The sequence below is a fragment of the Lagenorhynchus albirostris genome, chromosome 12, assembly GCF_949774975.1.
Source record: "Lagenorhynchus albirostris chromosome 12, mLagAlb1.1, whole genome shotgun sequence".
NCBI classification, from domain to species: Eukaryota; Metazoa; Chordata; class Mammalia; order Artiodactyla; family Delphinidae; genus Lagenorhynchus; species Lagenorhynchus albirostris.
Window position 1 is genome coordinate 37,497,618 of NC_083106.1, and position 19,681 is coordinate 37,517,298.

General features: G+C 40.2%; 1 protein-coding gene across 1 annotated transcript in view; it reads right to left on the bottom strand.

The window, feature by feature from the left end:
• NKAIN2 (sodium/potassium transporting ATPase interacting 2) overlaps nt 1-17,241 on the bottom strand; it is a 981,640-nt gene extending 964,399 nt beyond the window's left edge. Inside the window, exon 1 of the mRNA XM_060167694.1 lies at nt 17,133-17,241. Coding sequence (XP_060023677.1) covers nt 17,133-17,186 — 54 coding nt within the window. The 5' untranslated portion in view covers nt 17,187-17,241. The remainder of the gene's footprint in view (nt 1-17,132) is intronic.
• Between the last annotated feature and the right edge of the window lie 2,440 nt (nt 17,242-19,681).

Sequence of the window (19,681 nt, forward strand, 5' to 3'; positions counted from 1 at the left end):
AGCCAACTTTGGTAGTTCTCAACAATCCTTTAATTAGGCTAGAGGGAAAGTAACATGCACTAATGTTTGTCCTGGCTAAATTCCAGTGGGAGATAATTGCAATCTGGCCTACCTAAACTTGCACGGGTTTCATCTGAACACAGTAGGCTTCTCCTTTCTCTGCCTGTTTCATTCTGCACTGATGCCTTTATGTGGGATGCCTTTAAGTGGGCTCCACTTTTCACCCTGAACACTGTGGATATCCAGTTAACAAGACCTGCTGAAAACCTACCACATCCAGAAGAACAATGCACTAAGAAGTGCAGAGTGTATTCTAAGATAACCCACTTCCCTCTTCTCACATATAACAGAACACCCAAGTCAATTCCTATGAACAGCATCATTTTTATTTCCCCCCTTGCTCTCATCCTACACCCACTACACCCACCGCCCCCTCACACACACCACTTTCACACACCTAAATTTTCAGAGGATCCAAGTATACTTTTAGGAGGATTGCACCATCACTGCAAATCAGAAAAACTTCATATGCACCTACTTCCAAGTTTATTAAAGGTTTTTTTTGCATCTATTGCTGCTATTTTTCCCTGTACTGTATTAAAGAAAAATGCATCATGTGCTATATTAATTGCTCTCCATACAAATATGGAGCTGGAAAAGCACCTTCAGGCCTGGATCTCCCAGAAAAAGGCAATTTTTAAATGCAAAATTTAATCATAAAACCATCAAGTTAAAGGGACCTTCAAGAAATCTATCATTTATTCCCCTCTCTCTAGGCATGAAAATTAGAGTCCACCAAAAGACTGAGTTAAAAAGAAATCAAGTTGGAAAAAGAGACATTATACAATCTAAGACAGGATAATTTAAAAGACAAATCTCTGTTGTTTTACTATACTTCTTCAGCAAAAAATGGACCTTCTGGCAAATCAGGATATCAAATATTACAATGGTTGTTGAATATTCTTGGGTTTGGGGGCTCACCAAAGGAATATAAATAGTTTAAGATTTTTTAATTGCAAGTTCCTGAAGGGCAGTAGTTATCATTTGTGTGTGTCTGTGTGTGTGTGTGTGCATATTTCCATAAAAGCAAGGAAAAGTTACCCAACTCTTTAGTCTTAAAAAAGTTTACTTTTGAAGTTATAATCATATTATTAACTCTTACACAAATCTTTTATTGAATTAGAAATTCATAATTTGACCCCAAATTTCTCACATCTGGCTCTCCATTTAAACAATTACATGTTCACCTTATAATCAATGTATACTTCTTACCTGAAATCTTTCTTAATTAAGAAATTTCACAAAGACATACATACTGCATTTAGCAGACTAGCAGATTCGGGAAAGGACAAATTAAAAGTGTCAAATATTCATCAACAGTCTTTACTGGCACCAAAGGAAAGATGACATTCACTGAGTCTTATATAACATCCACCTGGCTCAAACTAAACTGAGCAAAGCAGCCAAGAAAGTAAAAGCTTGGTTGAACACATAATTGACCATAAAAGGGAGCTTTCAGATAAATCTAGATTCAGTGTTGCCTTTCCAGTCGATATGCCCACAAAGGCTTACTCGGTACTCCCCTTCCCTAATGTATGGCTCAACCTACCTCCCAGTCTCCTTTGTCTTTCCTCCTGTTGCTCTCCATAACTTCATAGCTGTTAGTCCACTAGCCCGCTCTCCTTAATATATACCTGCTTGGAAACACAATAAAATCATCTAGAGAGTTTTCAAAATGTCCGGATGGCTAGGTTGCTTCCCTGAAGATTCTATTTCCATAGATCAAGGGGATGGCTGTGACCCAGGCCACGGTGCTCCTCAAGGCATGACCCTCAGGTGCACAGCGACCAGGCCTCCAGGCTCGTCTTCCCTTCACAATCACCTCCACTGTCCTCTGGACAACTCAAAATCTGTTATGAAGGAAACCTGCTGTTATTTCTAAGTGCTCTTTCTAGCACCTTGCTTTTTAGCTCAGTGGTTCTCAATGAGGGGGCTATTTTGCAATTTGGCGGCGTCTACAGGCATTTTTGCTTGTCACAACTGGGAATATGCTACTGGCATCTAGTGTGTAGAGACCAGGGATGTCGCTAGACATCCTGCAATGCACAGAACAGCCTCCACTACAAAGAATCGTCCAAAATGGCAATATTGCTGAAGTTGAGAAAGTGCTTTGCCTGAAGCCTACCTTTGCTCTTCCTTAGTCACTCGGCTCACATACTCATTGAACAAACATTTCCGTCCCTCCCAATTCATCTTCCTCATCCTAGCTGCCTCCTGACTCTCCCTAACCATCCTGGTTAAACGAAACTCTCCCCAAATTATTACACACATCTACCATCCTCACAACACCCTTGTTCCCTCCTGGCTGTGTTCCTTTTCAGTCCCATATTTCTGATCATCTTTATTAAGGCCAAAATACAGAATGATGGTTCTTCTAACAGCTGGACCTCATGGCCTCTCATCCTTTGAGAAAACTAAACCTTCCATCTAATTTGGTGGCCAATCAGGGGCTTCTACATCACTCCTCTCCAAGATCTAAACTTCTATATCTGTCGTCTCTCCCACCAACCACCTTTCTCCCACCTTTTCTATTATCTCCCTTCTTTTGAACCCAACTCCTTATTCTCCAGTGTTTGCAATGAGATTCCAGTAATAGAACTACCCCTTCCCATTTTGACATCAATCTTTCCCATCCAGTCCTACAGTTGGTCAGACATTCTATTCTCATAGCTTAGAGCTCTCACAGACCCTCAGTTTGTTCAATCTAAGGATGAGGAAACTTCCATTTTCTGCTTTTCCATCCCAACTCTTAGAAAGTTGGGTAATGATGGAGACATATCTGGTTCCCCTACAAATGCACGCCACCCAGTTTTGCTAAGGTCTTCGATGAACTTAGCAATCAATTTAATTTGTTGCTGCTTTGCCTTCACATTCCCCACAGGGCTTGCCCCAAACCTCACCCTACTCTCACATCACGTTGTTTCTTATTCTACTGCGGGGAATCAGGCCATTCACTTTGACAATTAACTTTGAGAGAGACACAAATGCTATCCTATAAGATTAAACTCCCTCCAAAAGTGCTCAAGTCCACCCACAAACTGCACCACCCCTACTCCTTCCATTCTCTGCTTCGCCTCCCGTTTCTCCCCTACTTGCCAGTGTGTCAGATTCTACATTGTACCACACATGTGCCCTTTCATTCTTACCTTTTTGCTACTATCATTCTTCCTTCTGGGATTCTCTTTCTTCCAGTCTCTAGCTATAGAGATCTTACCTACCTTACACCAGACCTTCATACATTGTGAGATCAGCCTATGAGGAGAAAACCTGTAGCTTCCCCCTATCTGCTCAGTAGTTTATTCTTACTTCTCTTACAGCAGTTATCATTCTGTATTATACTGTAGGGATCTACACAACTATCTGTTACTCTCAGGTATCATATCCTTTAATATCTTTGACAAAGGTCTAGTTTGTTTCCACTACCCAAATCCACTTTTTTTTTTAACATCTTTATTGGAGTATAATTGCTTTACAATGTTGTCTTAGTTTCTGCTGTATATCAAAGTGAATCAGCTATATGTATACATATATCCTCTCCCTCTTGCATCTCCCTCCCACCCTCCCTATCCCACTCCTCTAGGTGATCACGAAGCACGGAGCTGATCTCCCTGTGCTATGCGGCTGCTTCCCACTAGCTATCTATTTTATATTTGGTAGTGTATATATGTTAATGATACTCTCTCACTTCGTCCCAGCTTCCCCTTCCCCCCGTGCCCTCAAGTCCATTCTCTAAGTCTGTGTCCTTATTCCTGTCCTGCCCTTAGGTTTATCAGAACCATTTTTCTTTTTTAGATTCCATAGATATGTGTTAGCATACGGTATTTGTTTTTCCCTTTCTGACTCACTGCACTCTGTATGACAGATTCTAGGTCCATCCACCTCACTACAAATAACTCAGTTTCGTTTCTTTTTATGGCTGAGTAATATTCCATTGTATATATGTGCCACATCTTCTTTATCCATTCTTCTGTTGATGGACACTTAGGTTGCTTCCATGTCCTGGCTATTGTAAATAGAGCTGCAATGCACATTGTGGTACATGGCTCTTTCTGAATTATGGTTTTCTCAGGGTATATGCCCAGTAGTCCTGTAGTGGTATTGCTGGGTCATACGGTAGTTCTATTTTTAGTTTTTTAAAGAACCTCCACACTGTTCTCTATAGTGGCTGTATTAATTTATATTCCCACCAACAGTGCAAGAGGAGTCCGTTTTCTCTACACCCTCTCCAGCATTTATTGTTTGTAGTTTTTTTGATGATGGCCATTCTGACCAGTGTGAGGCAATACCTCATTGTGGTTTTGATTTGGATTTCTCTAATAATTAGTGATGTTGAGCATCCGTTCATGTGTTTGTTGGCAATCTGAATATCTTCTTTGGAGAAATGTCTATTTAGGTCTTCCACCCATTTTTGGATTGGGTTGTTTGTTTTTTTGATATTGAGCTGCATGAGATGCTTTTACATTTTGGAGATTAATCCTTTGTCAGTTGCTTCGTTTGCAAATATTTTCTCGCATTCTGAGGGTTGCCTTTTCAACTTTTTTATGGTTTCCTTTGCTGTGCAAAAGCTTTTAAGTTTCATTAGGTCCCAAAATCCACTCTTGGCTTCTCCTACCTTGTATTACAAACACACATATATGTACTTACATATGTGTGCATATATCTTAACAATATATTGTAGTATATATCATATATACATATATGTCTTCAAATGTTCTTAAATTCAAAGTAACTTAATTACTGATAAGCAATCAACTATTTTTCAATAAACAAACAAATAAATATTACTACTACAGAAGCTCTTAATGAAATGGTAGACACTCTCCCCGCCACAAGAAAAAATAAATGAAATTTAAAATTTATTGGGGATTTTTCACCTACGTTTTATGGAATAGGTTGAGAAGTTTGTGAATCTTCTTTAGTTGTACAGGCATTTTTCTGGTGAAAGAGTTCATAGCTTTTAATAGGTTCTCAAAAGAGCTTGTGATACACAAAAAAGGTAAAAACTACTACTGCACAGATCTGAAACATAAAGACAGAATTAACTTCTGTATTTTTAAATTTTCAGAATATCTAAATAATGTCTCAAATTAGATAATATGAATTTAAACTGTATGAATTCACATTTTTAGAAAAATGGATCATGTTGGCCCAGTTTACATCAACATTTACTTTTTACTAACACTGATCTGATTTGCTGTCAGCATAAATGTGATCTTAACAGCACATAATGAACAGAGAACATTAAAACATTTTAACTACTATCATAATAAGTAAATTGGATGGCTTAGTAAACTAATAAATAAGGATCAGGTTGCAATTTAAAATAATCTTCAATTATTAAAACCACTAGATATTAGATCAATTTACAAAACACAGCTTGACATTCCAGTTAGATCATGTCCTAATTGCCAAAAGGGTAGAAACAGACACCATTTATTCAGTACATGTCATTACGCTATTCATGTGTGGACGTTTTACAAATCCTACTTGATAAACTGATTTAGTAATTGCTTAATTTCCTCCCATTATTGATTGATTGATTGATTCATTATTTTAAAATGATCATAACTAACACACAGCATTGCAGGTTAGGAATCAACTCCAAGTTGATTCCTAGAGTCTTACTGGGTCTTCTCCATCACCCAACACCCCAAGGCAGGGCAATGTGCACACCTGGCTCTCATTACCAACACATGACTGGTAATGGCCATCTAAGGGCTGCATTCAAACACATCAGAAAGACTTTCAGAGAGATGTATTTTGTAAAAGAAGATACTGTTGCCGAATTACTTTTCAACCCAAAATGTGACATTCCTCCTATACATTAGGATCACTGCCTCTATCTATGACTTTGTTAACATTTCTCATCCATCTATTCCCTTTAAAGTTCAATATATAACATTTTTATTCACATTAGGAAAGATTAAATTAAAAGATGGGCCTAACAGCAGCAAACGTGCAACAAAACTATTTTGTGTATAAACTCTGCATCAAATTGCCATATAAATCTCCAAAAAAAAAAAAAAAGACTCACTAGGGTTCATTTCTCTCAATTTAAGGGAAAAGCTAAGATTTTAGGTCACTATGTTTCTTAACAAAACCGTACAAAGTAGGTGCAATAACAAGGAGATCATTACTACCTCATTCTTGAGAAAACAAAGTGAAAACCAACAGGTTTCCCCTAAGGATTAAAATAATAGAGGCATATAATTAAAGGTCACCAAACACTGCTGTTACAAAATTTACATTTACTAAACATAAACTGAATTTATGCCATGTGCCTGATTTTTAGGGCAGTTTTTTTTTTTAACAAAAGCAAATCTATTCTGAGACAGTCTATAAAATGGTAAACTGGGAAAGCACTGTCCCATAGATCTTAAGAACCTGTGGAACTTCCCAGGAATGTTTTAGATAAAACCAGATGTCTTGAGAAAATTCATTAATAAATTCACAGTTAACTTCACAGACTTCACAAGACTGTCCTTTAAAATATATATCATCTTGGGCTTCCCTGGTGGCGCAGTGGTTAAGAATCCACCTGCCAATGCAGGCGACACGGGTTCGAGCCCTGGTCTGGGAAGATCCCACATGCTCGGAGCAACGAAACCCGTGGGCCACAACTACTGAAGCCCACACGCCTAGAGCCTGTGAGCCACACCTACTGAGCCCACGTGCCACAACTACTGAAGCCCGCATGCCTAGAGCCCGTGCTCCGCAACAAGAGAAGCCACAAAAATGAGAAGCATGCACACCGCACCGAAGAGTAGCCCCTGCTCGTCTCAACTAGAGAAAAGCCCATGTGCAGCAACGAAGACCCAACACAGCCAAAAATAAAAGCAAATAAATAAATTTATTTAAAAATAAAAATAATATAAAATATATATCATCTTAAGTAGTGTTACATGCTTGTGAACTATTAGACATTCAGAAGCCAGACACTCCCCTTCCCCCTGCCCCCAACTGCCCCCCATCCTGTAGAAGAAAGTTGAAAACCTTTCATACCAGGCTAAAAGAAAAGCAAAACTCAGGTTCATAAATGCTACTGAACAGCCATAATATAACTACCATCTTTTGTTTGAATAAAATGGAACTGCATTTTGTGAAAGATGGACAAAAATGAAACTCCATTAATTCCTATTGGTAAGAGTAAGGAATACATAATCCTACACATAGCTCCTATATTTTAGGAAATCACAAGTTATAGATGCACTATCATCAAATTTGTGAGCAAGCTTTATCAAAAAAGAAGAAGAAGAAAAAAAGACCCAGGGCTCTTTATATACCACCTGTGTGTTCTCAAACCTACAATAGCTTCCAAATCCTACAGATATGCAGCTCCCTCACTGCTGCCAAAAACCAGAGTTAAACACATCCATAAGACCCTAATCTCATCTCTGTCCCTCAGAGTAATCAAGTGGAGCAAATAGGTAGCACTTGGATACATGTCCTGTAGAGTCCATGATCCCTATTTTACAGATTAAGAGAATGAGGTCTGAATCACTGTGTCCCCAGGGATGAATTATTACTTCCAGGAGCAAGCTGGCCCCCACCACTGCAGACTCTGTAACAAAGGAGGTACTCAAGCCGAGGCAGTAGAAAGAGCTCTTCTCCAAGGGCCAAGACCGCAGAAGGCAGCACACCACCAGGCTCTAGTGCTCTCTGCTCACTGGGGCCTGTAGAAGTCCTCCGCACTTTTTGTTCCTCAGTGGCATCAGAGATGTCCTTTATAAAAATGATACTCTGGAAGATTAGCCTTGTAGATCTCCTATGGCTAGAAGAGGGTCATATGAATTCCCTACCACTGAACATTTCAGACATAAAATTGATCGTCCATCATTTGACACACAGCTGTCAGTTAAAGGATTTGAAATACCTCCTTATTCTGTTGTGTAATTAGCACCATACAGATGCACACAAAGAGTTCTGTTAGCAGGAGAGATTTGATTCCTCCATTCCAAACCAAGACTCATTTGTTTTCAAAGAATGCAGCATTGTTGGGGTTTTTTAATGTGTTACTGTTTTTGAGTGTATGCATTGATTAGAAAACAAAAGTCAGTATGAGGACTCTTCACCACCTGCCCTGCAGAGGCAAACATTTAGGGTATGATGCTGGAAGACTGAGTTTGGTTTTAGATGTAGGATACAGGCATTGCTCCTCAGCCACTGCTTCTAAAAGGAAGTGCTTCTGGGCTCTTCCCTGGTGGTCCAGTGGCTAAGAATCCGCCTTCCAATGCAGAGGACATGGGTTCGATCCCTGTTCGAGGACCTAAGATCCCACGTGCCGCGGGGCAACTAAGCTCACACACTCTAGAGCCCACGTGCAGCAACTAGAGAGCCCACGTGCCGCAACTAAGACCTGATGCAGCCAAATAAATAAATAAATAAAGATTTAAAAAAATCCATCTGAGAACAGAATTTCCTTTAAAAAAAAAAAAAGAAAGAAAGCACTTCTGCAGACGCCCTCTCCTAGGTGTTCTGAAGCTCCAAACATCCTTGGAACCTGCAACATGTCACCCTCTCTGCAACATCAGCAATTGGACTTGACTGAATTTCAAAGTTGAGGGTTGTGATTTTAGTGGCCAAAACACAACTGCAAGAAACTCAAGTAAAACATATTAAAAAAATGGTCAAGTATTTGAAAACAAGCTTCCCTTCATTTACTTTAATTATGTAATAATAATACTTGATATTCTTTTTTTAATACTTGATATTCTTAAACATCTTTATGTATTATTATTTGTTAGATACCTGTTCAATAGGTTAAGAGTTTCCGTACTGAATTTTTAGTCATTAAGTATTGTTTAGATAATAATATTATTAACTTTTAGACTGCATCATGAGCCTAGAGTAGTATTTCACTGAAAACTATTCCTGAAAATACTAGTTCCATGCAAGGTTAATAGGGGATATCAGAAAAGAGGTTCCTTGGTTTGTTGCAAACACTTTGTATTTGCAGACTTAAAGGGAATTAAGCAGGGGGTTCTTTAGTGCAGGAGCAGATACACTAACATGAATCATGCCCCTTGGGGGCGGGAGAGAGGACGATGACGATAATGTTCCACCCCACGACATAGTTAATCTCACAGCTCATGTTTGAGGGGGAGCATTTTGCAGGATAGCACCCACGGAATGCTGCCTGACCAAGCAGAATTCTGACTGCTTTGTGAAATCTAAGTTTAATTCTTAAAGAACACTTAAAGTGGGTACATCACACACATAAGCATATTGTTTATCTATTTCAAACCATTTGCACCTACTTTGTAATCCTTATTCATATACCCGACGCCCCCACCCCAAATGATGGATAGGTGAAGAAAAAAGTGTTTCTACAACGAAACAAGTTTTTGCAACTAGGGCCACTGGTCAAATGATATATAGGCGTCCCTGCAACTACTCCCAGTCTCACTAGATGAACAGTTCTTAAAAATTAAACTAGTAATAATTACAGAGATTTTTCTAGGTATCAGAAGTAACACAGCAATAAAGCTTCACATTTGTGAAGCTCTTTCATGTAAACTTTAAGCACATTTTCTCAGATGCTCCTAAGCGTTCTGTAGGGTAAATGGGTCAGGAATTATTTGCCCCACTTTCCAAATGAGTAAACAGCACCCAGGAATATAAATGGCTTGAGCAAAGTCACAGTTATTTAGTTGTCCCGTATGGAAGCGCTAGACAGGGTAGAAAAAATCTGCCTTCTCACTTAGTCCAGTGCTTTTTCAGCATATTTCCTCAGATCTCTCTCTCTCTCTCCCAGGGCTGTGTTTTGCACAGCGAGAAGCTATTCCGAAATTCAGACTGAGGGGCTAGGCTAGCAAAAAGAAGCAGTTGAAGGGACCAATTCCACTCCAGCATTACCAGGCATAGAAGGTATAGACTAGAGGCACTGAATCCCTTTCAGATTTTTCTCTCTATTCATTGCAAAGACACAAATGCTGTGAAAAGACCTTCCATTTCCCTTACTTAAACTTCTGAATAGAACTAAGCTGGAAGTCAGAAATAGGCACACTTGGTCCCGAAGAGAAGTTTTCTTTCACATCAGTAACAGGCAAAAGGAAGAAATGAGCTAATTATCTAGTTGGGTTGAAGAATTTCAAACACAGATTCACACACTCCTGCAACAACGTTAAGTGAAGACCTAAGTTCTAGACCAGTAATTCTCAAAGTTTGACCTGCAGCATCAGTGTCACCTGGGAACTCATCAGAAATGCAAATTTAAGGTCTCTGTCCTACTGAATCAGAAACACTGGGGTGGGGCCTATTGATTTGTATGGGAAAAGCCCTACAGGTGATTCTGACACACACCGCAGTTCCAGAATTTTCTAGGATGTTCAATGCAATGCATATTTTAAATAACCTATCACTTGAAGTTATTTCCAACAACAATAATTTTAACTAATATCCTCACCAATAGTGGTCTAGGTGGACTTAGGATTTGGGACATGTTAAAAAAAAATAGAAGCAACAGGCAAATAACATTACTCTGCATTAGCCATTCATCAGGGTTTGGCTTCAAAAATAATAGGAATGTGAGAAAAATAAATACATTTTTCTTCACATGGAATCTTTTTTAAACATACCTCTCAAAGTGTCCGAGTCCCTGTTAGCCAGAAATGCAGAGCGGCTGAAACTTTTTTTTCTACCCTTGAACAATGACAGAAATACAGCCTCACTATGAGGGGTTATTTCTCTAGGGTACAACGACAAGTGTGTTTTGCAGTGTTAGGGCACATGTGAAATCTTGTGGGAACAGCCAGGGACACTAACTTTGCAGGGGCACCCTCTCCTTTGATTCTCTAGTCCACACACTGGCAGTTCAAAGATGGTAAACCCCAAGTCCATGTGGGCCAGCCAGGTGTGGATAGGGGCCTGGCATCAAGCCTTCTCTGTGCCTGCTTAGTCTTGTGTTGATCGGGAATCAATAGGTAGATGATACTGCCTTTGTTAGTAAAACAAACGTAAGCTACTGCTACCGTTTCATGTTCCATGGTGAACATGGATGCAATGGACGCAATGTACGCAGTGATAAAACCTCCATCAGGCTTAAAGTCAAGTTAAACTTGAGTTTGAATCTAAGCTCTACCACTTACTAAGGGGGTAACCTAAGTAAGTTGCTTGAACTTCCAGAACCTGTTTCCTCCTCTGTAAAATGGGGATATTAATATCTGTTACCTACTTCATAGGATTATTGGAAAGGAATCAGTAAAAAAACACATGTTTAGACGTTTAGCATTTAGCCAGAAATACCTTCCAATAAATACTAACGTTTTCATTATTTTTAAAGTATTTTACAAAGTTGGATTTTGAAAGTATAACAAATTATAAAGACGAACGTTTTTTCAAAGTGCACATAAAAATCAGTTTATTTGTAAACTTTTCAAAAATTGTTTTCATAGGGATAAAAATTTGCATGTAGGATCCAAAATAATTTAAAAGGCAAAAGTTATTAGCATTAGAAGTCACTCTATTCCTGTTCCAGGCTAAAAAAAAAAAAAAAAAGACAGTCTATAGCTTGCATTAGATTAAATGTTAGAACCATTTCTATCAGACACGATACTCATTTTAGACTTTAAGCAAAAAAAAAAAAAAAAGAAAAAAGGAAAACTGATTTCAGGAAGATGAAGCAACTACGTCCTTTAAATAGTAAGAGCTTTCAAATCTAAACACACCTGAGATATTAAAAGAAGAGAAAACCAGTTTATAAATTTTATTTCCCACCTTAATCTGCAAAAATAAAATGATATAATTTTATCTTGTGCTTTCATGATTTTTAAATGTTCTTCAATTTCCTAGGGTTGGTACAAATGTTTCATACACTTCTATTTCCATGCAATAGAAATGATGTAGGTATAAATACAGTATTTAATTCTATTGTTGTTATGAAGAAAAAAAAAACCCTAAATACTTCATATCTTGATGGTCTATATATTTCATTATATTTAAAATACACAAGAGTCAAGGGGAAAAAAGGGACCAAAATTAGAAGAGTTCATTCTACAGGTGAAATAATAGAACTGAAATAATTCTCCTGTGTATGTTTGGTTTCTGATATTTGTGTGCTATAAGGCATGGAAATAGGGAAGCAATTATTAGCAATATTACTTTCAAACCTATTTTTGGAAAAACTAAACTGAGTTGCTTGAAATTCTACTAAATAACTGAAATAAATCCCTTGAAATTTTAGTGAAACCCACAGATAATGGAGGGCTGACCCTCATTTTATATGAGGGACTTGAGGATCAAAGGCGAGATCCATGGAGGGGCAGGGTCCTGGAGCCAATCCCCTGCAAACACCAAGGGACAACTGTATAGACAAATATTTAATGATCCCATAATTTTAATATTTTTATTTCCAGTATAAACGCAGAAATGTTAAAATGTGTTTCTGTCTCAGATTTTATTTTTGTCAAGTACACACACGCACAGGAAAGAAACACACCAAGAAATAAAGACCTCCTATTTTAAGGAGTCCCTGGCTGCCATTCTGAAATTCTTGACTGGGCAAGTAGAGAATCTGACCCCAAAGTAAAGCAGCATCAGAGGGAAAAGCTGGTGGCAATGCCCATTTGCATATCTGGGCCATTGTCCACATATGGGCCCCAAGCCAGAGATGACTCTGGCATTCTGCACAGGGGATGTTGCCCATTCAACCCTTTATTTGAGAAAGAAGGGGAAACAGTGTTCTACGCAACTTTGGGTGTATGAAAAAAGAAGCTGCCCGTGGTCTGTGAACCAAGAAACAGAGCTGGGCACTGGAAGAAGTTTCTACATCCTTTTCTGGTCAACATTAGAGACGAGCAGTGCTGAATTACAATGAAAGAGTAAATTAAAGACGAAAACATGCATGACAATATTGGGGTGCAAAAACAGAAAACATTTAAAAGGAAGAAATTTATCATTATTTTACAACGTAGCAAACTCTTAGCATATTTTTCCATAATAAGTTTCTGAAATATTATGTGGAAATTGTTAGTCTTCTCCATGAATCAGATCGATTAATGACCTCAAGATTTTATTACCAATGGCATTTGAATCTAAAATTTTAAATTCTCTGAGAGGGAGGGTTGTGAGAGATAACGTTCTACACTTCTGGAGAACTTTCAAACTTGTCAAAAGTACTCTAGGAAAATCATAAGATTCTATCGGCACTCTTCAAGCCACTTCGTGTCAATGCTCTATTCTAAGTAACCAAAGACCTTGTAACTATGAACACTGCATAAACTCACAATCGACACCACTGAAACACTCCATAATTATGATAAAATTGTTTTTTCTTAGTCCACATATATACTCATGGCCTTCTCTAATAAATTTGTACCTCCAAAAATGCTTAGAAACTATGCAGTAGAAAACAACTGATCATTCTTAATTGTTTCAAATGAGCTTCTCCAGGCAGCTGCACATGTGTACCAACCTAATTGTTAGTTGCACCTGCTCCAAGTTAGCAATACTTCATAGAACGCATGGCAAGACTGGCATTTTCAAGTGTTAATCTGTTCAATGTAAATCTATACTTTCTTTCAATAGTTTATGATACATATGCTTTGTGCCATATAGGAGTCTAATGTACAAAAATGTGGGCGATTTCTAATTTCTTTACTTGAAAACAAAGCTGTCTTTTCAAACTAAAATAAATTATGCTCTTCCATATTATGGCTGATTTTTCACTGAGAAATATCTGAGATATTTGAGCATTTTTTTTCAACATTTATATAAAGTACTCTTTGATTCAACCAAACATCAAAGAAAAAAAATAGCAAAAACTCTTTCACAAACTGCTGAAAGTTTTAAATAAGAAGTTAAATTGTTCTTGTCCTGTACCACCATATCCACCACTGCAAATGCAGTGATGCCTTTTGTGACTAACATCTTCAGTTTCTGAGCATTAAGGACAGCAATGATAAAAATAAAATAACATTCTTCAGATTATGAGCTTAGACGCCGGTTTCTGCACATGCAGCAAATCTGTTTCCAGAGATCACACCGCTTTTTCACAGAAATCACCCTAAAATCTGAAGTTGGAGTAACCATTCAGCTCAAAGATTTTAATGTATGATATATAGAGACAGATACTTTTTCATAAAATGGACAGACACTTTTTCATATAAATGGAAGTTTTATATTAAATCTCTACAGTATGAAATTCTAATTTTTTGTCTTATAAACTGATTTCCTGATTTTTAAAAGAATGGATGTTTATCCACACTTGTCTGTCAAACATTAAATTAAATGCACATTTAACATAATTAAAAGCAAAGATACAGAATCCTGACAAGTAAATTTCTCTGGAGCCTTTGTCTCTGTCCTTCGCTTGTTAAAGGATCAAAACACTGTGTCTGCTCTGATAATATACTGATGAATGAGGTTCCCATTGCCACAATACTAAAGCTACTTCATCTCCTTCTAAGGTTAGCTGCAAGTTTACACAGACATAAATATTGCTTTAAGTCTAGTTAAAATACAAACACTCTACTTACAAAATTGGAGTCAAATGTTTCTAGGGACTTAATAGTTACTTAACAAAGAAACTTAATAAAGTTTCTATCTCAGACAATTTTGGCTTCAATTAATTTTAATAAATCTGAGATTTTCTGTCCAGCTGCAAAAAAATACCCAAATGTTACGAGAACGCTCACTAAACACTACAGAAGTAAACAAAACTAGACGAACTTTTGTGGCAATCAGTGGTACATTCCGGAAACCTGGCCACTTATGAAACAAACTTTACTCATAATAGCTCAAAGATACATAAAGTTTTCAAAGAGCTATCAAGAACAAAGAAAAACATAAACACCCACCTAGTGTGTGTGTGTGTGTGTGTGTGTGTGTGTGTGTGTGCGCGCGCGTGCGTGCGCACGCACGCGCACGCACGCACACGGACAGTGCTTTGCAACTAGTTGCAAAAGAATTATTTTATTTAAAATTAAATACTATATTTATAAGAAACAACAATTAACAGGAATCTCTGGAGTCCTTTAAATGTGATCATTTCACCTTATTAAAACAATTGGATGTTTTTCGTCCGTTGTTTTTTCTTCTGTATCTGCATTAACATGGCTGCTAATTATATTAGCCTGGTGGTACAAAAAGTCTGAATGGGAAAAATCAGATGATTCTTACAAAGCCTAAAATACCTCTTAGGATTGAAATGTGTACTTGCTTAGATTGAGAACTTCTATATTACTGCTACTTCTATTTTGTTAGAGAACTTAGCTTTGATTCAGAATTTCTGTTTCATAAGTGACATAACACCTCTCCAACACACCATTGCATATATGCATACACACAAACACACACACACACACCTTTAGCCTTATTATGCTACTTTGTATATTAAGCTTCCCATTTGTATATGTATGTTTTTCTAAAACTGTTTAAGTTCTTGAGTTTGTATTCATCACACAAAATGCCATACAGATCTAATGCCTACATCTACCATAATAAAGCCCTACTATGTTAACAGATTAAAAGCTAAATCACATTTTTAAAATTCAAAATTGAAAAGAGCATAAGAGTGCTCTTACCCACCCATTCTCACAGCTTTATGCTTTTACACAGTGAATCAGCAAATGTATTCTTTTCTGAATCATATATGAACATAAGAATGTTTTGAAAATGTTTACAGTTTGGCACACCTGGCCTTCCTGGTGGTTTTCCAAAGTAAACTCGTTGTTCTGATCAGCTTTATCATTAAGAGTGAAAAAAAAACTTTATTGCAGAACTTAACTGAATATGTGGTACAGAAAAATAAACTGTTTTACATGTCACTGAGAAAATGTTACATTCTTAAAATTATATTTATAGTTCTACCTTCTTTTTCTTACAACCAAGTGCAGAAGTAATTCACAGATCAAAATATACATTATCAGATAACTTTCCTGGGGAAGAAAAACATTCTTGAGACAATATACAACTAAAAGCACTGCTTTAGCTAAATATTAAAGAAAACAACAACAACCGTTTCTGGGCTTCATGACAACTGATAAACAATGAAGAACACTTATCAGTTTCAACAGCAAATTCTTGCTCTTTCCGTTACTGATTGGGCTCTTAGATATCGTCTCCAGTCTTGTAGTCCTTTCAGCCTTTATGAAACAATTGTTGGAAATGTGGGTGGCTATTCAGATTAATTTATACTTTCCAAGGAAAGCTGTTTGATAACCGGAGTGAGCAAGTACCTCCTACCTCAAATTAAGCACTTAAGGTGGTCTATTTTTCACCTCTAAACTATCCTCAGCCCCTCCTTCTATTGCCCTTAGGGAATTTAAATTCAGAGACGCGACGTTTTCCATTATTGGCTCCTTGCCTCTTTGCAACTGTACAACATTCCTCAAAAAGTACATATAATTCTCCAACCCACGGGATCAGACAACAGTATCTATTTCAGGAGCAATTACATAGATAATGTAAGATATAATATTTTTCCTTAGAATTGTTTGTAATAATTGTGATTTCAAGGCTACTGGTTCAGTCTATGGCAATGCTGTCCCTGAGTTCATCTAAGTATTTCTCTTCAATCTACATACTTTTAAAACTCAATGTGTCCTGTAGATCAGACTGCTGTAAGGATACCATCTGCACTACACAGTGGTTTGTTAGAGCATTATACTTATAAGACAATATATTCCTTGAAAAATAATACGTCAATGAAGAAACAAAGATACTGCAAAAATTACTACATAGAAGAAAAGTCAAAAATTCCGTTTTTTCTCTTGTTTTAACACCTGTATAGTAAATTACATGTGACCACCACGTTGCTACCTTAATAGGAACGCAAAGCATAAAAGAACAAGAGCTAGCTACCTCTTGCTTTGCTTAAAGAAATTAAAGACAAGTTTAACCCGCACCTGCCGAACTGTCTTCAGAGGGAAAGAAATAGGCGGGGATGGAAGGCCTCACCTGTCCTGTACCCCACAGTGCGTCTCCCTGAAAGCATTTTAAATATAGGCAATATAGCTGTCACCTTTTCTTTTCTTTTTTCTTCCGTTCTAATCAATGGCAGACCTTTTACTGCACTCCCCTGCCCACTATCTCAAAGGCACGTTACAGAATAAGAGGACCCAAGTGTCACTTACCAGTTGCATGCCACAGATAAAGATAAGCGTGCACCTGCCACTGCAATAACCCATGGTTTCCGAGACCCCTGCCACAGCCAAACTGTCCCACGTCGGCCACCGTCGAGCCCCCACTTTATCCAATCAGATCGCGGGGAAGGACAGGCAAACCTGCCGAGGGCTCGTGGGCTCCGGGCTGCAGCTGCCAGCGTCCTGGGAAGTGACAGGCATTAGGACCTGCTAGCGCGGCGGCGGTAGCGGCGGCAGCTCCAGCCGCGCCCGCCACACATACCTTCACTTGCTCGCTGCACACGCCGCGCCGCGGGCAGCAGCGCCCGCGGAGACGCGCCCGGGGCCCGCAGGGGCAGCAGCGGCAGCCTCGCAGCGCCGCCGCGCCCTCGGGCATCTGGCCTCGAAGTTTCGCCCCCGCCGCTCCCCGCGCCGCCTCGCCCCACGCCCCCCAGCGCGGCCGCCGCCCGACGCGCGCTCGCCCGGCGCTCTCCGCGCGCCGGCTCCGGGGGTGGCAGAAGCGTGCGCGGGGCGCTGCCCGCCTCCCTGCGCCGCCCGCGGCTCCTCTGCGCCCCGCGCTGCGGGGCCCAGCGGGCGGGGGCGGGGCGCGGGCCGGGCGGGGGCGTCCGGGCTCCGCGGTCCCGGGAGGCGGCGGCCGAGGCTGCTGCGCGCTGGGATGCCGGGTCCGCGCCGCGTCCTGCAGCGGCGCTGCCCCTCCCTTCGCCCAGATGTGTTAATCCTCCTACAACAAATCCTTCAACCTGCTCCCCGCCGCCCCCTCCCAAAGCGTCAACTTCCTCCAGCCCTGCCGAGGCTGCAGCCGAGGGGGCTGTTGGCGGCGGTGTCTAGGCGGGAAGGAGCGACGCAGAAGCGGCGGCTGCGGCGGTGGGGACACTGGGGCCCGCGGGCTGAAGAGTCCGGGCGGCGTGTCCGTAGCTTGCTGGGCTTGTGTAGGTCCTGCTCCCGCAGCCAAGCCCGGAGCACTATGCGCGACCGAGCAGCTTGTGTGCCTGTGTGTGTTTGGGGGAAAAGGGACGAAGAGGAGGGTTAGGGAAGGAGGATGGGTGATGAAATAGGAGTGCAGCCCTGGCATCTCGACCGGCCGGAAAGCCCGCGTGGCAGACTGGTCGGAGGAGAAGGGACGCAGCGGTTGCCGACGCACTGCTAGCCGCCCGGCACCCGGCTCCCGAGGATGTGCAAGGGCCGGAGCGTAGAGAGTTACGGAACAGACCCTGCTCCGGAAAAGGGGCCGGGTTGCTGCTGGAGTTGGTAGGAAAATTGGGAACTGGGGGAAGTAGGGACGCAATGAGTTGTCGCTGCTTCAAACTGTTGTTTTCACTCAAGAAATGAAAGGATCAGAGACAATTTCAAAATGAAGTACTTCAGCCTCAGGGGCCGTCCCGGCTGGATGTGGATTCCTGGAGGTGGATGCTGCAGCCCTCGCTCTGGAACGCCAGCCAGAAGCTGTGCCTCGGCTCCGGTAACCTGCTGAGACACACGCTTCGGAGCCCGTTGCTGCCACCTGCGGGTGAAAAGCTGAAGAGCGAAGCAGACTGGGCCAGGTGGCGTCCCCTGGGGTTTGGGTGTCGGGATCCAAGGGTCAGTGTTTTCTTTATAGACCTGAGCCGCTTGTCAAATCATTTCTAACTTTCCCAGGAAGTGAAGGTGTGGTGTAGAGATCCGCTGAGGTACTGAGTCGTTGGTATGAAGGGGCAAGATTGGTAAGAAAAGAGAACGGTTTAGGAAACTAAATAGCAAGTATCTTCCCACACCCTCCGAAGAGATTAAGACTGTTGAAACCACATCAAGCAAAGAGCTTTCCCTAGCAAGTGGGATTTGGCCCTACTGAGAAAATGGTATTTGTGTACTATAATATTATGCTGGGAACCACAAATACGGACCCCAAATGATTGCTTCCTTTGAGTAAATAATGATGTATCAGAATGACTAAATATAAATAAATCGAATAGGGCATAGGGACCCTAGTCCCCAGAAGCGTGGGACTGAATTTTCAGAAATGATTTGTCAACTGTACACAGTGGAAAAGAGATTTGACTTGTTATTTGACTTGTTAAATTTGTAGAATGTGGATATTTTGTTACTATAATGAGAATGCCCGATTTTAATCGCCCCACTTGTAAATGGCCTTTTCTCTGAAAAGTGTCTTTCGAAGTTTAATGAAATGATGAGAGCCCAATATGTGCTCTTACCCATGGAAGGGCCTAACAAGTAATAGCTGCTCCACAATACTTGGTGAAACTGAAGCCAGAGGTGTCTGGTGGCAAGTGTTTCTTTTCGTTGTTATTCTGTTTTTACACACAGGTTAGCTGTCCAGTAGCTGCTGGGGGTGCAGGTATTTTATATTGCCAAGCAAAAAGAAATCTGTAAGTTAATGCTTTCTAATGCTTAAAGAAGCTGTTGCCATATTATGAAAATCATTCTGTTCCCTTTTAAAATTCATAATTGCAACAGTGCATTTCTGTGGATTCATCTATAATCCTGCAATGGTTTCCCTGCAACCAGCAACAGCCTGAGTGGCCTTTAGGCTCTACAGGTAAAAG